This window comes from Patella vulgata, chromosome 2, assembly GCF_932274485.2.
Source record: "Patella vulgata chromosome 2, xgPatVulg1.2, whole genome shotgun sequence".
Classification (NCBI taxonomy): Eukaryota; Metazoa; Mollusca; class Gastropoda; family Patellidae; genus Patella; species Patella vulgata.
The window spans coordinates 5520065-5544607 of record NC_065880.2 but is presented as its reverse complement, the minus strand read 5'-3'; the positions used below and the strand labels follow the sequence as shown (position 1 = coordinate 5544607).

The window sequence follows — 24543 nt, the reverse complement described above, 5'->3', positions numbered from 1 at the left end:
TGATAGAACTGGCTAAACACATTCCAAATATAATTTTAACACAGAGATCATTGCTAAGATTTCAGGAACGGGAAGTGACGAACACAAATGGAAAACACAAGTTATTTTCTATGGAACTGACTACAGTGACGAGTGATAACAGATACACGGACGAATTTCTGCTTACTAATAATTCCTTCGAAGACGAAAAGTTGTTATATGAGACTGTGGGGGATATCTGACACTTCCCCCAAAAAAATAATAATAATTGACTTTCAATAGAAAAATATATAAAGTCGGTGCATTACCATGAATAGAATGCATAAAAACAAGGGAATGTACGGACTATTTCTGTTTTTCTCGTGTTCTCTTAATTATTTAGTGACATTCAATTAATTTTTTGAATTATCAGATATCCTCTCACAACCTCACATAACAACATTTGGTCTTCGATAGATTGTCTCTGATAGATATCCGTTGTCATTAGCCCAGTCGGAGCAGAACCGTAGGACGTTAATACCCATTTCATTTCATTTCATTTCTGATTGATACTGAGGCCTCATCTATTTCAATACTGAATGATACATATAATTTCATATCTAAAACCATAGTCAGTAGATGATACTAACAACAATACAGATATATTTAACACATAATCATTCTTTGAGTGTCATTAGGGCATTTCTGTTTACAATGGCATGTCTCTTCATTTGGAGATTTTGGAAAGGGAACCCGATTTTAAGTATTTGTTATCATTACAGATCAACATATTTCACCAAATTTACAAATTGCTATATTTGAGGTAGTGCAATACAAAGGGTACCACATGTTTACAATTAATAGAGTGACTAGTGATGATAATATCACACGTTTATCTGACGATGTCAACATACTGTTTATTACAACTTTAATAATGTTGAATCCACTAATCTGTATTGTAACATCAATGGACTTTACATGTGAATACCCATTCCTATTATATTGTATTAAACAATGTTATTGATAATACATGCAATTATACCAATATCTAAAGACAGACACATATTAGGACATTAATTTATAATAAGTTTAAAATGTAGTTATCTTCTCATTTGGATAATTCACATAGCTAACTAATTTATGTTTTAATTTATTGATATCATTACAGATCTAGTAGATTATACAATATCATGTCTTCTCATTTGGAGAGTTCACATAGCTAGCTAGTGATTGTTTTAATTGTTTATTATTATTACAGATCTACGTGTATTATTACACCAAGACTTATCTTCACCACGTTGTAATATGTGTGGTAGATACTTACCATTATTGGAAGGACTGATGCTACAATGGAATGTATGTATTTCATATCTCAATTACGGAACACAATGAGTTGTTCCTTAATCAGTTTGTTATATGGTCTCATCTGTCTGATTTTGTGTCAAATATTTTGTCCAGAGTGAAGATTACATATAACCAATGGTTGAGTTTTTAGCGTCCCCCATGCATGTCATGTGATGGATATGGATTAGTCTGATTGGCGGAAACCCGATTTTGTATACTAAATAGTTATGCAGGTAAAGGAAATGATGTCGGGTTTTCCATTTGATTATTTTTATTATCGCAATAACACATCAAGTCATACCATACTTTACACTGTATATACTTCCTAGTCAGGTATATGTATACACGTAGCGTGGTTTATATACCACTATATTATATAGGTATCGTGGTATATACCACTGTACTATACAGATATATAGACCTGTATATACAATGTATGCGGTTATTTAAAAGTTTCAAGTCTTTGTGGTGCGAACATTATTATGATCTTCCTTTCAGCTGTAAATTGAGAATAGCTTGTCAATAAATATGCTATAGGTATGTTATGATATGTTTTATATGTATAATCTACATTACCTAGTATTAGCAAGCTTATAATAATGATAAATTCAAATTTAATATTAAGTCATCTAATTGCTTTCACTTTATAATTACATACCTCAATATACTATTTAATACAATTTAATACATACGTTTTCCAAATTCCCTATTACTAGACCACATTCAGACCATGACCACTGATTAATGAATTTAAATCATGTTGATGTTGTTTTTATGTTTTCAGGGGAGCTGTGTTAATTTGTTACAAGATGTTAACCAGATTGGTTTTAGTCTGTTGTCTATTCTTACAATTTATATTTTTTAAGTAAGTAAAACGTTTCAGTACATCTATTTAGCATTTGTAGATGGGAGCAATATAAGTTTAATTGATCTTGGATAGACCCGTCAAACTGTAACCGACATACTTTGAATGGCATTTTCAAAACTCAAATTTGCTGACGTTTTACCTTCTAATAATATCGTGGCGCCTCGGGGGATAAGTGAGTAAAGTGGTGGATTGCTAGCCAGTAGATCCACAGTTCAATCCCTATGTTGGTCGAAAATACCCTTCTAGATTTTCTGTATTGGTTTCCTCTTGACAGACACAGAGCAACGCCTAGTCGTTTGGATAGAAAGACAAATCAAGGTCATGAAAAACAAACCTTGATATGTAATTGATTAGACAATAGAAGACACACAACGCATGCATGATTTATAATACCTAATAATAATGTTATACACTAAATGAATATAAATGTATTTACAGACAGAACAATGGCTCAAGTTAGTACAGCATGTTTTGGTACACCAGGTATAAGATGTACTGAACATAAACTGATCTGTACAGAACAATTGGTTATATCAATAACTAATATAACGTTTGGATATAGACAAGGATGTAGTAGTATTGGTATATCTAACTGTGGTAATACAACATGTTGTAGAGAAGAGACTGGAGATTGTTTTACACCTTACAACCAAACTCTTCTATCACAACTACAACAAACCTGTAATAGATCCAGTTGTACTCTTAATAGAAATAATGGCTTGAATGAAAGATCTTCATATTGTTTTAATGGTATTCCTATACAACATTCATACAGCAAGATAGAATATCAGTGTATTACAAACAGTAAGTTTATGTTATATTTCATTCATTTAGAAATATAGAATATCAGTGTGTTACAAACTGCCAGTTAAACATAAACTGATGATTATCCCAGTATTGTAGACTACATTAGAAGATATTGTCAACCGCTTAATGTTTACCAGTATTATCATGAAGGCAATGAAAGGACGAGATATAAATTTGTATAAAATGTTTTGAGTTGCAAGAGATACTCTATACGAATCATGATGCTCTAACACTTTAATAACATGATTCAGATATATTACTTTATTTACATTGTAATTATGGTACACATTATTAACATGATGTAAATATATTCCTTTATTTACATTGTAATTATGGAACACATTAATAAAATGATTCAAATATACCATTCAAAAAAAGTAGGGGATATTTGATTTTTAAGTGTTATTAAAGTCACCTAATGAAACTGACGAAGAAACAAATGACAAAATGAAATGAAGTTCACATTCATCGATTTATTCCAAATGATCGTTAGACTAAGTAAGGCACAGACTGACCATTATAAGGGTAAAATGATACCCGGGGTCAAACAGCAAAGTTACCACAGCATCACAACCAAGTCAGTAACGGGTAAATCCTCCTCTGTTTGCCAAACAAGCATTGATCCGACGTGGCATACTCCTAATGACACGTCTAAGGTCATTTTGGTCCAGATTGTCCCATTCCTGTTGCAACGCAGCAGCAAGTTCTTGGACATTGGCAGGACGTTGTTGACGTTGACGTAACCTCTGTCCAAGCATGTCCCAGACATGCTCGATGGGGGAGAGGTCGGGACTCAGTGCTGGCCAAGGTAATGTGGTGATGTTCTGTTGTTGGAGGTAACCTGTAACGATCCTGGCCCTGTGACATCTTGCGTTGTCATCCTGGAAGATGAAACGGCGGCCATGACGTCGTGCGAACGGCACAACATGGACTGCCAAGTGGTTGTCCCGGTAGTACTGGCCTGTAACACGCCCTGCAACAACATGTAAAGCCGTTCTTCCAGCAACAGTGATGCCTCCCCACACCATAACAGAACCGCCCCCAAATCGATCATGTCTGATGACGTTAACGTCTTGGAAGCGATCGTTTCGACGACGCCACACCCTCCTACGTCTGTCCAGTGAACCTTGACTCATCTGAAAACATCACATTGCTCCAGCGTCGATTATCCCAGTGTTGACGATCCCTACACCAACGACGTCTTGCCTGAATGTGATGATCTCTCAAACAAGGGATCACGCGAGGACGTCGGGCGCGAAGGTGACCCCTATGCAGTCGATTCCGAATCGTCTGGCCACTCACTCTCACACCAGTGTCTGTTTGAAGACGAGCGCTGATCTGATTTGCTGTGATGACACGATTTCTCAAGGCCAAGGTACGGATAAATCGATCCTGGGCTTGAGTTGTCGCCCTTGGTCGACCTGAGCGTGGTCTGTCCTGTACAGATTGTGTATCACGGTATCTGGACCATTGCCTGCTTATGACAGACTGAGAAACATTCATCGTCCGCGCCACAACCGCCTGTGTTGTGCCGATCTGTAGCATGCCAAGGGCACGTAACCTTTCATTTTGGGTAAGCCGACGCATATCAAAATTTGTTTTCTGGTCACTTAAACAATTAAACTGATGTTTCCACCCTGGAATTCAATGCCACAATGACTGTAACATTCAAAGTCAGAGTCGTGCAAATCTTGGGTTGGACCCCCATGATGATCCCAAGCATCACCTGCATTCCATGCGGTAGCTATTGGTGCGTTTGGGCGTCACATGTAACTGGAAATGTTTCTTCTGTTAGGTTCTATAGTGACTTTTTTCGTAGTCATTTACATATTTTAGTATTATGCCCCCAAAATCAAATATCCCCTACTTTTTTTGAATAGTATATATTCCTCTATGTACATTGTAATTATGGAACACATTATTAACATGATGTAAATATATTCCTTTATTTACAATGTAATTATGGTACACATTAATAACATGATTCAGATATATTACTTTATTTAAAATGTAATTATGGTACACATAGTTGTAAGTAACATCTGTTTTCTATCGTCCTATAGAAAAATTCACTGGAGTAATGTTCGATGTATGTTTTATTATCGTTAAGTCATCAGCTCATAATAGTCATAATGTCGACACGATTTGATTTCAATATTTTAAACCATATGTGTTCAGTATTATAAATACAACATAAAAGGATACACTTTATAAGCTACGCCTGCATGGATAGTTCCATAATTACCTTGTCATTAGTCTATTTGATATTAATTTAATCTCGAGGTTATATACACTTTGATATAATAACAAAATGTGGCAGTCTAGCGTACAAACACACATTCAATATTATTATAATTCATGTATACCTCTATGTATTCAATCCGCTAAAAAATACATATATTGGTATTTGTATAGTCTGTAAGTGGCTACTACCACATTTGTTTCTATCATACATCTGTTTGTTAATGGCTTTACACAGCAAAATCCTTAGGCTATACAAAATAGTCTAAAAGTGTGTTATCTGTTTTACATGATGTTGCAGCCCCTCCTTCAACACCTCAATCAACAACTGAAACTACATCGCCGACCACTGTTTCTACTAAATTATCATCTAGCCAAGCTTCACCTTATCCTACCAATACACAAGGTAGGCCGGTATAGTGTAGTAGGTATTGTTATCTATAATGTACTATTTCCGTTGATATGACAAAACTCGACAAATTAAGATGCCCATATTAAATTAACAAGGTAGACTGGTTTTCTTCAGTCAATGTGTAGTGTATACTGTAATGTTTTTTTATTATGTACTATTTTCGTTGAAATGACACGTTAAGATTCCCAAATTAAATTTAATTTTGTAATTAATTATAGATATCAAAACATTATGTTTCCATAAAAACAAATTGACTCGGAAATATCCTGGTCTTCATAGCTATGAGTTGCATCGTACTTTGTTTGTCTTTCAGAAACAATGGCTAACGTTAGTACAGTTTGTTATGGTTCACCAGGTATAGGAGGATGTACTGAACATAAACTAATCTGTACAGAACCATTGGCTATATCAATAACTAATATAACGTTTGGATATAGACAAGGCTGTGTACCTGTATCGAGCTGTATTAATACAACATGTTGTAGAGAACAACCTGGAGATTGTTTTACACCTTACAACCAAACTCTTCTATCACAACTACAACAAACATGTAATGGTAGATCAACTTGTACACTTTATAGAAATAATGGCTTGGATGAAAGATCTTCATATTGTTTTAATGGTATCCCTATAATTCATTCCTACAGCAAGATAGAATATCTGTGTACAACAAACGGTATGTTTATGTTATATGTCATTCTTACAGTCAGATAGAATATGTGTTCTGCAATCAGTAAGTTTAAAATAAATAGATGATTATCCCAGTATTGTAGACTAAATTAACAAGGTATATTGTTTTTCTTCAGTTAATGTGTAGTGTAGTATGTAATGTTTTCTATAATAACAAAATTCGACAAGTTAAGATGTTCAAATTTAATTTAATTTTGTTATTAATTAGAGATGTTAAAACACTATGTATACATATATACACAGTGACTCGGATTGTCTATGAATTACAAGTATAAGATATTGATGTATCAATTATATTAATATAGATCAACTCTTTGTTTATTTCTAGAGTTACCTACTCCGGCATCAGACAGTACAACAACAGGTAATTGAAATCACCCGTTTATGCTAGTTTTAATTCTAGTTATATCTTGTACACTTGTCTGTGGATCTAATTTGTGAATTTCAATAGATACCAACTTTGTAAAAGAAATCAGCACCATCAATGTTATTAAAACATGTTACATAGACATATTTAAGATCCCTCCTTTGTGTTTTAGGTTTCGTGTTAACTACTAGAAGTGAAACAGGTCAGTATTATATGCAAGAATAGTTAAATATATAATTACATTTCCTAACATAAGAAACATTTTCCCCAGCTCTATTCTAAACGGACAGAAGGCAAGTGAGGGGTGTCGCAAAAGCCGTTCCTTTAAAAGAATAAACTATTGTAAAACATACAAAAACAAAATATTAATATTTGCATATTTTGTGTATGTGTATCTATCTTCAAATGTCGGTGTTATTATTGGTTAGTTAGGGTTATATATGTATAATGTACATTATTATATTTAGATACATATGTAGGAGCTATTGTTGGTGGTATAGTCGGTCTTTTATTAGTTATTGGTATTGTCGGTGTTGTCATATTCTTTATAAAAAAGGTGAGTTTCATATGACATACAACATATAGTTTAATTCTCGCTTGATATGTACACAATGAAACATTCGTTCATTCATGGGTACTCGCATGACATTGTAAAGGCAATATGAAAGAAACAACAACAAAAGGATTGAATTGTGATTTGTCATGAGTAATCTGCTTTTTAATGACAACCCATGAAACCTAACAAATATTATTAACATATTCCGTGAGGTAAGAAACCTAGTAGAAAGACAATCATTGAGATATAATTGAGTAGACTGTAAACCACGTGACTGACTATCCATTGCCATTAACGTTCAACAACATTTATATACTTATAAGCACAATTCGATTGAAACACTGATCCTATTTCGTTTCGTTTATATATTTCAAAATTCTGTTATACTTGTCTTCACAACGATAGGATCTGGAAGAGTTGTTATATAACAGGCGTTCTAGTTGATGTGAGGAATTAGCCAATGAAACGGTCTGTTACGCCGATTCCTTGAGTAAACTGTGGGTAAGCCCCCTAGAAATGTCAACACTAATTGATTAATCAATGTCTGACGTCATAGGTCAAACGTTGCTCGTATGACCGCTGACACGACCTCCAAGTACAACTGGTCAGATCTTCATGTAGCGTGGGCTAATGAAAATATAAAAACCAAAACGAAATATAGATCTGTATTTTATTCAGATTGTTATAATCACGTATTATGTCTGAACGCAGTCTAGTAAAATAATAACACTTTATTTATCTTCATTCAATAATTATAGGAGATTGAATAAGTTGAAATCACAGACCGAACGCCAATATGATTCACCACCAACTAGAGTCAATGATCAACCAACAGCTGTTTATTATTCAGTTAATACTAGACTACAGACAGATGAACAGACACAATACATTAATGAACATCAACTCTCAATCACAACCAATGGACAAACACCAACCACCGACACAACTCAGGATTATGAACATGCATATGACTCGGCTCCAAGTGAAGTCACAGATGGACCAAGAGCTGTGTATGATTCTTTAAATACAAGAGAACAAACTGGGTACTATAATATGGGTAACATCGATACCACTGATGATAGTCAATTCTCAACTACAGACAATGGACGTACACCAATCAACACGAACAATCAAGATTATGAACACACATACTCTACTCCAGACAGGGACACAAATGGAATCAAAGCTGTTTATGATTCATTAAACACAAGAGAACACACTGGTTATTACAATATGGGTAATATCAATACCAATGATGATAGTGTACAACCAGGAACAGCCAATGAAATAACACAAAATCGAACATAAGCTTAATTGTTGCTACATAAATAGTAAGTGTAGGGGGTCGAGGTGGGGTGGGGTGTGTGTGTGTCGGGGGGGTGGGGGGGGTACCACACACAGAAATTTACACAGACAAATCTAAATTGTAGATGATTTGATAGCTTCAGTGCCATTTATGAACAGTTTTAAAGTCTTATGTACAATCGATGTATAGGTAATAATATCCACTCTGAACAGAAGCAATTTATGTATAAAAAATTTGCCATTTTATGTATAAAAAATTTGCCATTTTATGTATAAAAAATAAATATCATTTTATGTAAAACCATAAATACCATTTTATGTATGACCATAAATACCATTTTATGTGTAAATACATGTATAGTGCTTTTTCATGTATGAACATAAATACCATTTTATGTATAAACATAAATACCATTTTATGTATTAATGCCATTTATGTAAAAGTATATCTGCCATTTTATATATTACTACATATGCACTTACGATTTACAAACAGAAAAATATTACGAAAAAGGAAAAATATTTAGTAAAAATGACGATCTTTGTGTTTTGGCCATATATTTATAGAATACCAAACATGTCTTTATTCAGTTTTCCGTATTGTTAGATCTTAATTCATCTTCCTTCATTTGTTATCGTATTTCGACATTTGTATCTTAAAACTGACATCTGTATCTTAAAATCAATATTTGTTTATAAATCAGACATTTGTTATATCATATTTGTAAATTGTATTTTTGTTTAATTTAATTGTATTTTTTTTTAAAATAAAGATAATATTTATTTTAGGAAATCAAAAAAAAAATACATCTTCGTTTGATCAGAAACATACAACGAAAAACAAAGCTCGGAACAATAAATTTCCAAAACAAGTCTTGCTAAACAGTTCTGCAAATTCAACGTAGTGGTGAGCCGATTTGAACTTGGCAAACAATAAGTCACCATACACTAATGAGGAATCCAGCAAACATACGATTAGACATACTCCTCGTGGTGTTTCGTTTGATTAGATCTAATCTCACTTAACACTGCTGTAAAGGAAACAAATTTCTGTTCCAAATTTTAACTCGTCAATAGTCCGATTAACAACCAATAGCTAGCTGCGTAACAATATCATTACGATTTACACAGAGGTCCAAATTGGACCAAATATGTTTACATAACGTTACGTGATGACTCACGATTTTAACCAGTGCATAGCAGAATATTGCAGAAAAATTAATTGCGTGACAAACGAGGCTATGAACACGGATGCAATGTAAACAATACATTAATCTGTATGGAGACGACCAATACTTTCAGCGGTTTTTATACCTTTAATCACTGTCCAAAGTTTTAGTGTAGACCCCAGATTAAACGAAGGGCTGTCATGTTGCTGTACTTGGGATATATTTGATTGAACGGGAAGAATAGACACACTCCCTAAATAGATCAAGTATCAAAAGTCAATCCAACAATGACCAGAGAGGGATTTATCGAGCCATTGCTTCAGGAATATGACAATAAGAAAAATCGTTCGATGGCCGTTACCTTATGACCATTGGTGGCCTACATCTTCGTAGTGTGTTAGGCATCTTGCCTTTTCTCCCCATATAGACGGAGAGACATAATTTCTGTTTGTCAAGTACCGAGAACAAATTGCAAAAGAATTTCTTTCACTGGAATCTAGTAAAGGGATGTCTTAAGGACTCCCAACTCAAAATTGTCCGCTGAAACCCTGTAGCTTTTTTCATAATTCACATAAATCCAAGATGGCCGCCAATTGGACTTTCTTTCTTCCATATCTTGGAAACGGCTCGTTTTAGAGCATATAAATGTGTATCAATAGATACAAAAGTGATACCAACGAATCGGAAGAAAAGGGTTATCACGACGCCAGCAGGTCATGGTGTGACGTTATTTTGACGTCAAAACACTTAGTCCGGCAGAACTGTGGCTGAACCTGGAAGTTGTAAACAAAGATATGTTTTATGATTGAATTTAGTAGCCTATGGTGTCCTCTTTAAGAATCTGCCGGTTGAACCTGGGTCACCCTTGAGCGTTTTGAGAAATTCAAGATGGCGTCGAAGACGGCCGTCATTTCAAATAATCATCTATAACTCCCATACTATTTTGTCTAGGATGATAATTTTGGTGTCTAACCGTATGTTTTTGGGCCAAGGAATACACCGAAATCATCATTTATGTTGTGGGGTGATTAGATGATAGTAAATTGCAAAATGCCAGACAATATGGCCCTTTAACTCGATAGCGGCGGTTTGGACAATATTTATTTCACCGGACCAAACTATATATTTATGGACATTGGAGCATATGATTGATACTATAACACTACATACATGCCTAACAGGTGGTCCAGGGCCACATGGTACGGCCCTGAAAAGAAGGGCACAATCTGTGTTTTGATCATTTAAAAAAAATAAATTCTACCCGTAAAATACGAAAATACCCCCACAAAACTAGGTAATATTCAGTTTAATCCTTTAGTCGTGTGTCTGGTTGCAACCTGCGACAGCACAGGTGCAAAATACTATACATTCTAAGCCACCCCTAGTGCAGCTACAAGCAAGCGTACTATTTGGGGCGTCACTCGTTCATCCGCATTTGATGAGCAACAGGAGCAATTTCACCGATTGTAATGTTCTCAATTTAGTCTCTTTAACCCAGCAATACATTCTGGATCAAGTTCCGGTGGATTGCGATCTTCCAGTGAACGCCACACAATAGCCTGGCGGTGACATCGTTTTACTTTCCATACGAATGCATCATTCGCTGGAGCAAGACTACATGGTTTAAGTGTGGATGATGACGATATATTTCCAGTTCCGGATGCCTATACCCTCCAGCGTGTTTCAGGCGTCGATTTGCAAGAGCTCTGTCCATAACAAGCTGACAAGAATCACGTCACAATTGTGTCACCAATCAAAGAAGAAACAACCATTGACATTGGAATCACCAATCAAAGAAGAAACAACGGTTGACATGTCAATTATCATTGGAATCTTGTCAGCCCATACTCTTACTCGATATGACACGGTTACATGCTGCTACAGCTTTGGAAGTGGTGGGAGTTTGGTTGTATTCTCTCTCTCAGTCGTCGGAGTAGTTGAATCGGTGCTTAAACAGGCCACTGTATTTATATCAGCTTGTTATGGACAGAGTTCTGGCAAATCGATGCCTAAAACACGCTGGTGGGTATGGACATCTAAAAGTCATCATCCCCACTCAAACATGGTAGTCTTGCTCAATGAGTAATGCATTTACAGGGAACGTAAAAAGAGCTCATCAACAAGCCATTGCTGGGTGAAAGATGCTAAATTGATAACACTACAACCGGCCAACTTGCTCCGGGGTCTGTCATGTGTCTCATCAGATGCGGATACACGAATGACACCTCATGCAGTATGCTTGCTTGTAGATGCACTACGGATGGCGTAGAATGTACAGTAGTTTGTGCTTGTACTGTCTTAGGTTGCAGCCAGAAATACGACCAAAGGATTACACTGAATATTGCCTAGTTTTGTGGGGGTTATTTTCGTGTTTTGTTGGTAGAATGTGTTTGTATAAATGTTCACAAAACAGCTTGTGCCCCCCTTTTCAGTTATCACATCACTCATATGCTCCTTTATCCTGAAGTATGTAGTTTGTCTCTGGATATAGTTTGGTTTAGTGAAATAATGGCCCCCAGCCGCCGCTAATTAGCTAAAGGGCCATATTGTCTGGCATTTTAGATTTTACTATCATCTAATCACCCCACAACATAATGAATGATTTCAGTGTATTCCTTGACACCAAAATTATCGTCCTAGAATAAATATATACTATGGGAGTTACGGGGCATTATTAGAAATAGCGGCCGTCTTGGACGCCATCTTGAATTTCGCAAAACGCTCAAAGGTGACCGGAGTTCACCCAGAAGATTCTGGAAGAGGACAACATAGGCTACTAAAATCAATCCTAAATAAATACGCTATGGACAATTTCCAGATTCACTCGAAATATTGAGGTTTGACGACCGGACTAACTCCTTTGATACCGAATAAGCGGGTTTGACGTGCAGTGAGTTCTAGTGTCTTAGAGATCTAAGAATAAGCGGGCTGATCGAAATGTCCAACTGGTGAAGGGGGTTTGGGTAGTTGAATGGTTAGCACGTGCGCGCTGTACCATAAAGTCTATCATTGAGTCAACTGGCGTGGTTTCGAATCCCCGGTTGTACGTGGCAAGGAGTAGGGTCGCCTGTCCAACCTCGTGGGGTTTTTCCGGGTCCTCCCACTGCTAAATACCTCTACGCGCAAGCGAATTATTGAAATAAAATTAAATCATGTGTTAGTCCCGAAATGACCTAGTTTGTGTCGAGTGGACGTAAAACCCCATTTCTCTCTGTCTCTCCAACTGGTGAAGCTGAGCAGCCTGATTGATTACATTCGATCCCTTGGTGTTGAGCTTGACAACATCCCACCATTATTTAGGTTATTGTCGCAAATTATGCACGTGTCCATGGCGAAATACGGCTCTTTTCACAAAATTACCATTCTTCAGACTTTGGAGTTCATTCAATCAACATCTGATTTAAAATATATAATTTTTACTGATTCTTTGTCCTCACTACAAGCAATAAATAATAAACAGTTTGAACACCCATTAGTAGCAGACATTTATGGTCTGTTACTATCAAACGAGTTCATCAGCAAGGACATTGTCCTTTGCTGGCTCCCCAGTCACATGGATATAAAAGGGAATGATCAAGCAGATCTGCCTTAGATCTTCCCTTATTCGAATTTTTAACGCCATACACGGATTTTAAATCCTGTATAAATAATTTTATTTATTACCGCTGGCAACGGTCTTGGGATCTTGCAGGCACAAACAAACTTCATCACATAAAGCCTCTCCTTGGAGAATGGCCAAGCTCCTACAGGTCTAACAGGAGAGATGAAGTTGTTTTGTGTCGCTCTCGCATTGGTCATACTTTTTTATCTCATATTTTCATTTTGAAGCGAGAGCCTCAACCGGAATGTGTTCACTGTCATGTTCCTTTGACAGTGAGCCACATCTTGATTGAGTGCAAACATCTCAAGTATATTAGATCTAAATACTACCGTTGCCAGTCATTACGTCAGCTATTTGCTCAACCGGAGCTATATGATAAAGTGCTAACATTTTTAAAAGAGACAAACTTTTATTCTCAATTTTAATTGTATATATTTACTTATGTATATTGTTTTAAATATTTATATATGTAAAAGATTTGTTATATTTATTTTTAATTATATATTTTCTGTGATATTTGTTTTTATTTACATATATAAATTCAATTATGTGATATTGTTTTAATTTTTCTCGTTAGATTCACCATATGTTTGGCGCAATATAGCCCGGTTGGAGCTGACGTGCCATTAAACAACATTTCATTTCATTTCACAAAATTAGCAAAAAAAGTTTCAAATATCTGGAGAAAACCCAGAACTCATGTCAAACCCGCTTAATCAGTATCAAAACAGTGTTTTGACGTCAAAATAACAGCAGTGTGACGTCATGACGTCATTGTGACGTCAATGCGTCACACCATAACCTTCTGGCGTTGTGATAATTTTATTTTCCGATTCGTTGATATCACTTTTGTATCTCATGATAATACATTTATTGCTCTAAAACGAGCCGTTTCCAAGATATGGAGGCCAGAAAGTCCAATTGGCGGCCATATTGTATTTATGCTAATTATGAAAAACGCTACAGGGTTTCAGCGGACAATTTTGAGTACGGAGTCCTTTAGACATCCCTTAACTAGATTCCAGAAAAAGAAATTATTTTGCAATTTGTTCTCGTTAGTTTTTATTTCTCTCCGTCTAATAATGATAATTTGGACATACTGTGTTTAATGACAAAGACAATAATATCCAACCTGTGTTATAGACATTTTAGTCTTTGCTATTGGAAGGATAAAATTCTCCCATTGCGTGCATAAATTCGAATGTGGCTAACAGGTCATTTTGGAAGAGGAACAAATAATGTATGGTGACACTTGTCGTTTCAAGAGACTGTGCGTATTGGTTCCAATTGTGTGTTTTAATACCAGATATTTTAAACATCGCAGGTAAATAAACTGATTAAACTTTCGAAGAAAATGCTGAAATTCTTAATAGCATCTTCGTCCCATGTGTAGAGGACATGTATCAGTAAGTTTTGTGAATCGCAATGTGTGCTCAGTGTTCCCCAACTTATTCTTGCTTGTCTCGTTAAAAATAAAATATACCTGCCTCAAGGTCATCGTTTCAATCTAAAACCAATCATTAATTCAAGAACAATCCCGGAATCAAGGTTTAATAGTCCGTTTGTGTCAAGCATAATATATAGTTTTGTGAACGTATCAAATAAGAAATGACACCAAGTGATATGTCTGCATTTTAAATGTCATGTCAAAACTCATGAATTAACTGATGCATGTACGTCCTTGGTGGATGTTAAAACCCATGTATTTTAATATCTAGGAATCGGGTTTTACCTTATATCTATTTTAAATTCACATGTTTACGCTATGTGTTTATCTTCAACGCTTCAATAACCAGAAGTGTACAAATACAGGTCAATGCGACTATTATATGTGCGTATGATGCACCTTATTAGTATACCAAACAGGCTTATTGTTACATGAATTGGACGCAGAAAGAAGGAAATAATACGATTGTTAAGAAGATTTCCATTTACTAATTATGTCATATAGGACATTTCAAGTTGGCTATCGATAACGCGAGTGTATGCAGTGGTTGTTCGTAACGAACACACGACACCTGCATCGAACAAATATCACACGGCTACCAAATCCACGTGAAAACATATTAAAACATTTTACATTGACTGTTTTATATGACGAACTAAATAACATATGTGACCGGTGACAGCCAAATGAGTCGGAAGTCGGACATGCTCATTTAATGCTACGATGTAAAATAGTTACTTGAACTTAATTTTAAAAATTTTCTTTTTTGCGAAATCCGATGCTTTAACTTGTCTATTATTGGAGTAATCCAGACAATTTTAAATATTTAATTAATTTAGTGTATCAATTGGGTGTTTTGTAAGCAGTGTCATTAAAATCAATCCTTAAAACAAAACTTTATTTCAACTTTGTTTGTGCATAATGTTTTTAATTTTCATCCAATCTCCACATTTTATATATCATTGAACAGATTATAACATGTACTTTCTGAATATATGCATAACTCAAATATTATTTTTTACCCCCAAGTGACTCATTTGGCTGTCACCGGTCACATATAGTCCCATTAAACTTGTTTGCAATACAATATCTTACAACGTCAGCTCTCTTTTTTGACTTAGCAATACTGCACTTGTCAAATGCAAGCACTTAATACAAGGGTGGCGAAATCTGTTCTAAAAGTCAATTTTGTCGGGTAAATGAAAAGTCTCTCAGAATACTTTATGCTTGTGTTTTTTTACGGTCAAGTCATGTGATAGTGAATAATAGGGTTTATAGTGTGAACCAGGACGTTAAATACCAATAATTTGAATGTTATTAATATATTCAATGAAAATCTATTGAAATATAGCCCAGTCTAAATCGACAGGTAACCATAATTACTTCACGGTAGTCTGTTTTATATCTTGTATAATACATGTATTAAAACAGGAAGTGGAATATCACTGACTTTAATACAGTATAATATGTAAGATATTCATCTCTGATCAAGATTCATGAAGATAAGTTATTTAAACATTGGTGTAAGGCATAATATTCTTTGTCAAAATAGGAGATGAACAAGTCGTGTAAAGTGTTTATTAGTATCTACTACTGAACATTAATGCTGGATGTAATATTATTTGTCAACGGACCGTGCTACTAAACATTGAAGGCAAGTGTATTACTGGGCGTTGAGGTCAAGTGCTCATTGGGTAAGACTAATGTGATATAAATATAGTTTACGGCTAGCATCTAGAATTTTTAGGGACATCCAAGGTTACATTACACAATGAATGCCGATTTATAAAACCCAGCATCAAACAATGACTTTATCTGAAGTGAAGTGGTTCACACTCGGATACATTTGTTGATAGATCCGTAGATATTTTCCACCAAATTCATCACCGACTCCGACATGAATATTTTGAGAGATAAGTTTATGATAATATGTGAATCCTGGTTTAATAAGTAAAGTCATTGACATGAATTTGTATTAAAATACGCAATGTAAATTGAAATGTTGTTTGAGTTTGTGTTTAATACACAATGAACCTTTTCCCGTTTCTCGGAAAGTACCTACCAAGTTAAAATGATTAACATAATAAGTTTAGGTATCGGTTACTTTAGTGTGGAATATGGTATACGACAATTAATTATACATAGTTCATAACAAAATCTTCAGTTGATAATTAAATTTCCTTCACCCACAACATAAAAAACTAAGCTGTATTACTTCCCTATTCACTGTCTCAAGCAATCAACATTGATTAACGTTTGGCGATTATTGTGGCAGTAATCCACATACATACAATGAACGGCTATGTTTGTTGTCAATAGATCTGTATGCACATGTGTATAAAATATGTTGGCGAATATTTGGAATGGCATAGCGTGCGAGTTATATCATGTGTGTAAGTTATTTTATTATAATTAACTATATTATTTATAACCCACTGTATCTGGTTTTAAACACTGGTATCCGGTTGCTAGTTTTTGAAAATCATATATGCACAAGATATATAAATACTCTAGACGCAAAACTAATGAGTAAGCATTATTTCCGTTTAGGGAATAATTCGATTAAACACGGGCGGTAGCATTTTGAACAAATCGTGTTCATACAAATTAAATATAAATTTGCCAAAATAACTACCGGTGCCCCTAATGAATTTTCCTTTTGGAAAAGTCCGAATTTCACTTTATGATTGGCTGTCTTCTGCATTGGATGCCCTTGGCCGTTACCCCGTCTGCCCTTCCTCTGTACGCCACTGAATATTATACAATCTTTTCGCGTAGTCGGGGATTATTTTTTATCACAGTTTTAAAAAATGTACACAATTTTGAAAAATGGAAAACACATTACGGGGTTTTTGAACTATTGAAATCTTTAAAAGTGATTCTACGGGTAGACTTATAGGTGTAATACCATGTTGTTTTGTAATTTGAAATTTTGTAATTCTCCAGAGTCAGCATAAGTACGCTTTCGAGCAGAATGTTGTAATATTACTCTTTAACATTGGTTGATGTCATCAAGAACGTATCCCCGACTGTTGCCTATCATCCAAATCCTTCCTTATGCTTATAGAACTGATGTAAACGGATTATGGATATGTTAATGTGGTGTTGCATCGTGTTACTATTATTTGGTGGGATATATACAGGTATTTACATTTAGTCAGCATTATTTATTATCCTGTGAAGAATTCTGGTTAAAATGTATTTTGTTGAAGTTTGTACGATTTTATTTTAGTGAAGTCTGTACAATGTATTGTTTAAATATTCTATTCCGAAATTAATATTTCCTAGTTTACAATATATAAAACGACAGTACTTCCAGGATGAACCAAAGATTAATACATTTGTTATAGAGAAGAAGATACGTTAGCTTATTACAATATTTTACAGGAGAAACAATGGCTAACAGTAGTACAGCTTGTTATGGTACACCAGGTACACGTTGTACTGACAATATACTAACGTGTACAGAACCATTAGTTGTATCAATAACTAATATAACGTTTGGATATAGGCAAGGGTGTAGTGTGAGTGGTGTATCTAGCTGTGGTGATATAACATGTTGTAGTGAAGAAACTGGAGATTGTTTTACACCTTACACCCCAACCCTTCTATCACAACTACAACAAACCTGTAGTGGCAGATCAACTTGTACACTTAATAGTAATAATGGCTTGAGTGAAAGCTCTTCATATTGTGGTTTTACTAGACCAGCTAAAATACATCCTTCTTACAGCAAGATAGAATATTAGTGTATAGAAAACAGTAAGTTTATTATTAACAAACACCAGAAAATAATACAACACTGAGATTAATGGTTTTTAAATGATAAGAGCTCCTTTAAAATAGTGAATTGTGTAATGTAGTAGGCGGGATAACAATTGATCTATTTTTATATTACTTTAGTATGCTAAATAAATTTCTGTCAAGTATTCATAGAAAATATCCGTAGACAAAATCTGATATTTCGTCATATAACGTGTGCAATATAAGACATTGGAAAGGTACTGCACCATTTATTTTTGTTTTACATCAATAGGTGATTTTGATGAGTTTAATTAAAATGTTGTGTCAATTGAAAGACGATATTAATACTACGAAGATGTAGACAGGTAGTAAGCGCCTACATTGTGTGACGACAAAGTTCTGTTAAATACCACGCAAGCGAATTATTGAAACAAAATTGAATTATGCGTTAATCTGTTAGTCCGAAAATGACCTAGTTTGTGTCGAGTGGAAGTTAATCACCATTGCAATCAACGATATCGACATTTTATTCTTTCTATGATTAAAGCTTAAAATGATTGAAATGACATCTTTTTGTTTAACTCGTAGCCCCAATAATTCGCCACGCAAGTCTGGTACATAAATATCGTCCTCAAAATGGTCGGAAAACTAAACCTTCATATTAAATATTTGCGATGATTTGACCGGTAATTCCGCAAACTAAGAATTAATCTGTGCCTTTCGACTTTTCTGTTGCGTGATGATTTTATAGTCGACACATAACCGGCTTATCGGCAATGAATTGTTATTATACCAGTTCTCATTGTGTTTGATAATTCACCCTGTAGATAGATGTAGTTTATTACTTCTGTTAAGTCACTTCCTATGCTGTCAAAGAATTTTATGTAGAAATCTATGGAAGACCAAACAGCTTTTTAGTCGGTGTTCTTAATTCTTATTTCTTATTTGATAGTCCTTATTTTTTAATTCGAGATTTCACTAAAGTCACAGTCATCGAGCGATTTTTCTTATTATATGCTTGCTGGAGCCACGGTGGCTGATTGGTTAAGACGCTGGCTCGCTAGCCTGGAGGTCGGGTGTTCGATCCCTGCATTGGCGGAGACAGTTCATCTGGATTTTCCGACGTGGTTTACCCTTGTCAGTGGTGCAGAACGGAGGGCCTGACAAGGACAGCTGTCTAGTCCTTCGGATGAGACGAAAAACCGAGGTCCCGTGTATACATTGGAATGCACGTAAAAGATCGCTTGGCAGTTGGAATTCGACATAAGTAGGCGATAGTGCCACTGTCCGGGCAAAATTTCCCTCATAGCACACTGTATGGCGTATGCCCGTCTTCATTAGCCCAGTATAGGAGCAGAACAGTAGGACGTTAAACCCCATTTCATTTCATTTCTATATACTTGCTCGATTCCCCCTTATTGTATGGTGGCTAATTGTATGTCAGGTTGATTTCCGCTCATGTCGTCATAATATTCCGGTTCGATGAATTTCGAAAAATGTTTTTTAAGAAATGTTATTCAAGAAATTTTGTGGGGGAATGTTTTGCAAGATTTCTATTTGGAAATTTGTTGTTCAAGATTTGTTTTTGTTGTATGTCTATGATGAAATATGTCGAATTTTTTTTTTTTTGATTTTCTAAAATAAATTTTAAATATATATAAGTAAAATTAAATTAAACAAAGATACAATTTACAAATCTTTTAAGACAAATGTCTGATTTGTAAAACAAATATTGATTTTTAGGATACAAATTTTAATTCTAGTGTACAAATATCGGAATACGTTTATGATGACTCTGTGATCTTGTGTTGCAGCTCACCCAACAACTGAAAGTGCTGTTTCTACTAAATTTCCTTCTAGCACATTAACATCTAACCAGAAAGCTTCAAATTCAACCCCCAAAACAGGTAGACTGTCATTATTATACCTAGTATTAAAGTGGTTTGTAGTTTTACAGCATAATACATTGTATCTAATATATGCGCACACAATTGGGTTGGAAACTGATCCTGCCAGTCCCATGATTGTCCTCTATCCAGCCTCCTGGAATCCTCATCCAAACTTGTTTCTTCATTTGGGTGTACGCATAAGTGTTGTGTACAAGGCAAGACATACTAAACGTATTTACATAACCTTTAATCACTGATATGTTTAAGCATTTCTTACACCTTACACACGTTATTTAATGCTTATAGACAGGTCATTTTTGCATGTTATTATATATTTATGTTAAACTTGAAATATTTAGTGTCAATTACATTTTAGTTTCTGTAGCAGGCACTAAAAATGAATCTGGTCAGTATACTAATTTAGAAACATTTAAATATATATTTATGTTTCCTAACAAAATGACAAGAGTCAGAATATAATGATGTAAATACAATTAGATATACATCCTTGTTTTTTAGATGAAAACAGTCAGTTTATAATGATGCAATACAAACACATATACATTTCCCTTATCGTATATTTCATCTTAATACCTCATTTTCATTACATATTTTCAAGAAAATTGATTTTTAATATATTTTTTTTTCTTTCTTTTTGTTTAAAATTATAAAAAAAACATGTGAACATATATTGTCCGGTGTAAATTAGATATATGCAAGATTTCTATTTGGAAATTTGTTGTTCAAGATTTGTTTTTGTTGTATGTCTATGATGAAATATGTCGAATTTTCTTTTTTTTATTTTCTAAAATAAATTTTAAATTTATATAAGTAAAATTGAATTAAACAAAGATACAATTTACAAATCTTTTAAGACAAATGTCTGATTTGTAAAACAAATATTGATTTTTAGGATACAAATTTTAATTCTAGTGTACAAATGTCGGAATACGTTTATGATGACTCTGTGATCTTGTGTTGCAGCTCACCCAACAACTGAAAGTGCTGTTTCTACTAAATTTCCTTCTAGCACATTAACATCTAACCAGAAAGCTTCAAATTCAACCCCCAAAACAGGTAGACTGTCATTATTATACCTAGTGTTATAGTGGTTTGTAGTTTTACAGCATGATACATTGTATCATATATTTAATATATGCGCACACAATTGGGTTGGAAACTGATCCTGTCAGTCCCATGATTGTCCTCTATCCAGCCTCCTGGAATCCTAATCCAAACTTTTTCTTTATTTGGGTGTACGCATAAGTGTTGTGTACACGGCAAAAAATACTAAACGTATTTACATAACCTTTAATCACTGATATGTTTAAGCATTTCTTACACCTTACACGCGTTATTTAATGCTTATAGACAGGTCATTTTTGCATGTTATTATATATTTATGTTAAACTTGAAATATTTAGTGTCAATTACATTTTAGTTTCTGTAGCAGGCACTAAAAATGAATCTGGTCAGTATACTAATTTAGAAACATTTAAATATATATTTATGTTTCCTAACAAAATGACAAGAGTCAGAATATAATGATGTAAATACAATTAGATATACATCCTTGTTTTTTTAGATGAAAACAGTCAGTTTATAAATGATGCAATACAAACACATATACATTTCCCTTATCGTATATTTCATCTTAATACCTCATTTTCATTACATATTTTCAAGAAAATTGATTTTTAATATATTTTTTTTCTTTCTTTTTGTTTAAAATTATAAAAAAACATGTGAACATATATTGTCCGGTGTAAATTAGATATATGCAAGATTTCTATTTGGAAATTTGTTGTTCAAGATTTGTTTTTGTTGTATGTCTATGATGAAATATGTCGAATTTTTTTTTTTGATTTTCTAAAATAAATTTTAAATTTATATAAGTAAAATTGAATTAAACAAAGATACAATTTACAAATCTTTTAAGACAAATGTCTGATTTGTAAAACAAATATTGATTTTTAGGATACAAATTTTAATTCTAGTGTACAAATGTCGGAATACGTTTATGATGACTCTGTGATCTTGTGTTGCAGCTCACCCAACAACTGAAAGTGCTGTTTCTACTAAATTTCCTTCTAGCACATTAACATCTAACCAGAAAGCTTCAAATTCAACCCCCAAAACAGGTAGACTGTCATTATTATACCTAGTATTAAAGTGGTTTGTAGTTTTACAGCATAATACATTGTATCTAATATATGCGCACACAATTGGGTTGGAAACTGATCCTGCCAGTCCCATGATTGTCCTCTATCCAGCCTCCTGGAATCCTCATCCAAACTTTTTTCTTCATTTGGGTGTACGCATAAGTGTTGTGTACAAGGCAAGACATACTAAACGTATTTACATAACCTTTAATCACTGATATGTTTAAGCATTTCTTACACCTTACACGCGTTATTTAATGCTTATAGACAGGTCATTTTTGCATGTTATTATATATTTATGTTAAACTTGAAATATTTAGTGTCAATTACATTTTAGTTTCTGTAGCAGGCACTAAAAATGAATCTGGTCAGTATACTAATTTAGAAACTTTTAAATATATATTTATGTTTCCTAACAAAATGACAAGAGTCAGAATATAATGATGTAAATACAATTAGATATACATCCTTGTTTTTTTTAGATGAAAACAGTCAGTTTATAATGATGCAATACAAACACATATACATTTCCCTTATCGTATATTTCATCTTAATACCTCATTTTCATTACATATTTTCAAGAAAATTGATTTTTAATATATTTTTTTCTTTCTTTTTGTTTAAAATTATAAAAAACATGTGAACATATATTGTCCGGTGTAAATTAGATATATGCAAGATTTCTATTTGGAAATTTGTTGTTCAAGATTTGTTTTTGTTGTATGTCTATGATGAAATATGTCGATTTTTTTTTTTGATTTTCTAAAATAAATTTTAAATATATATAAGTAAAATTAAATTAAACAAAGATACAATTTACAAATCTTTTAAGACAAATGTCTGATTTGTAAAACAAATATTGATTTTTAGGATACAAATTTTAATTTTCAAGAAAATTGATTTTTAATATATTTTTTTTTCTTTCTTTTTGTTTAAAATTATAAAAAAAACATGTGAACATATATTGTCCGGTGTAAATTAGATATATGCAAGATTTCTATTTGGAAATTTGTTGTTCAAGATTTGTTTTTGTTGTATGTCTATGATGAAATATGTCGAATTATTTTTTTTGATTTTCTAAAATAAATTTTAAATTTGTATAAGTAAAATTGAATTAAACAAAGATACAATTTACAAATCTTTTAAGACAAATGTCTGATTTGTAAAACAAATATTGATTTTTAGGATACAAATTTTAATTCTAGTGTACAAATGTCGGAATACGTTTATGATGACTCTGTGATCTTGTGTTGCAGCTCACCCAACAACTGAAAGTGCTGTTTCTACTAAATTTCCTTCTAGCACATTAACATCTAACCAGAAAGCTTCAAATTCAACCCCCAAAACAGGTAGACTGTCATTATTATACCTAGTGTTATAGTGGTTTGTAGTTTTACAGCATAATACATTGTATCTAATATATGCGCACACAATTGGGTTGGAAACTGATCCTGCCAGTCCCATGATTGTCCTCTATCCAGCCTCCTGGAATCCTAATCCAAACTTTTTTCTTCATTTGGGTGTACGCATAAGTGTTGTGTACAAGGCAAGAAATACTAAACGTATTTACATAACCTTTAATCACTGATATGTTTAAGCATTTCTTACACCTTACACGCGTTATTTAATGCTTATAGACAGGTCATTTTTGCATGTTATTATATATTTATGTTAAACTTGAAATATTTAGTGTCAATTACATTTTAGTTTCTGTAGCAGGCACTAAAAATGAATCTGGTCAGTATACTAATTTAGAAACATTTAAATATATATTTATGTTTCCTAACAAAATGACAAGAGTCAGAATATAATGATGTAAATACAATTAGATATACATCCTTGTTTTTTTTTTAGATGAAAACAGTTAGTTTATAATGATGCAATACAAACACATATACATTTCCCTTATCGTATATTTCATCTTAATACCTCATTTTTATTACATATTTTCAAGAAAATTGATTTTTAATATATTTTTTTTCT

At 33.7% G+C, this 24543-nt stretch overlaps 1 protein-coding gene across 1 annotated transcript; it reads left to right on the top strand.

The window, feature by feature from the left end:
* The first annotated feature begins 5263 nt into the window (after positions 1–5263).
* On the top strand, positions 5264–8583 carry LOC126810260 (uncharacterized). The gene is made up of 6 exons (XM_056098768.1): positions 5264–5624; positions 5944–6306; positions 6649–6684; positions 6860–6889; positions 7155–7241; positions 8001–8583. The coding sequence occupies exons 2-6, from the start codon at positions 5949–5951 to the stop codon at positions 8549–8551; spliced, it is 1062 nt and encodes a 353-aa protein (XP_055954743.1). The 5' UTR covers positions 5264–5624; positions 5944–5948; the 3' UTR covers positions 8552–8583.
* Positions 8584–24543: the final 15960 nt, after the last annotated feature.

Excerpts from the sequence above, each read along its gene's own strand:
- LOC126810260 (XM_056098768.1), top strand. The coding sequence starts at position 5,949 with ATGGCTAACGTTAGTACAGTTTGTTATGGTTCACCAGGTATAGGAGGA. Across the intron at positions 6,307-6,648 it reads ATATCTGTGTACAACAAACG|AGTTACCTACTCCGGCATCA; the intron begins GTATGTTTATGT and ends GTTTATTTCTAG. Across the intron at positions 7,242-8,000 it reads TGTCATATTCTTTATAAAAA|GGAGATTGAATAAGTTGAAA; the intron begins AGGTGAGTTTCA and ends TCAATAATTATA.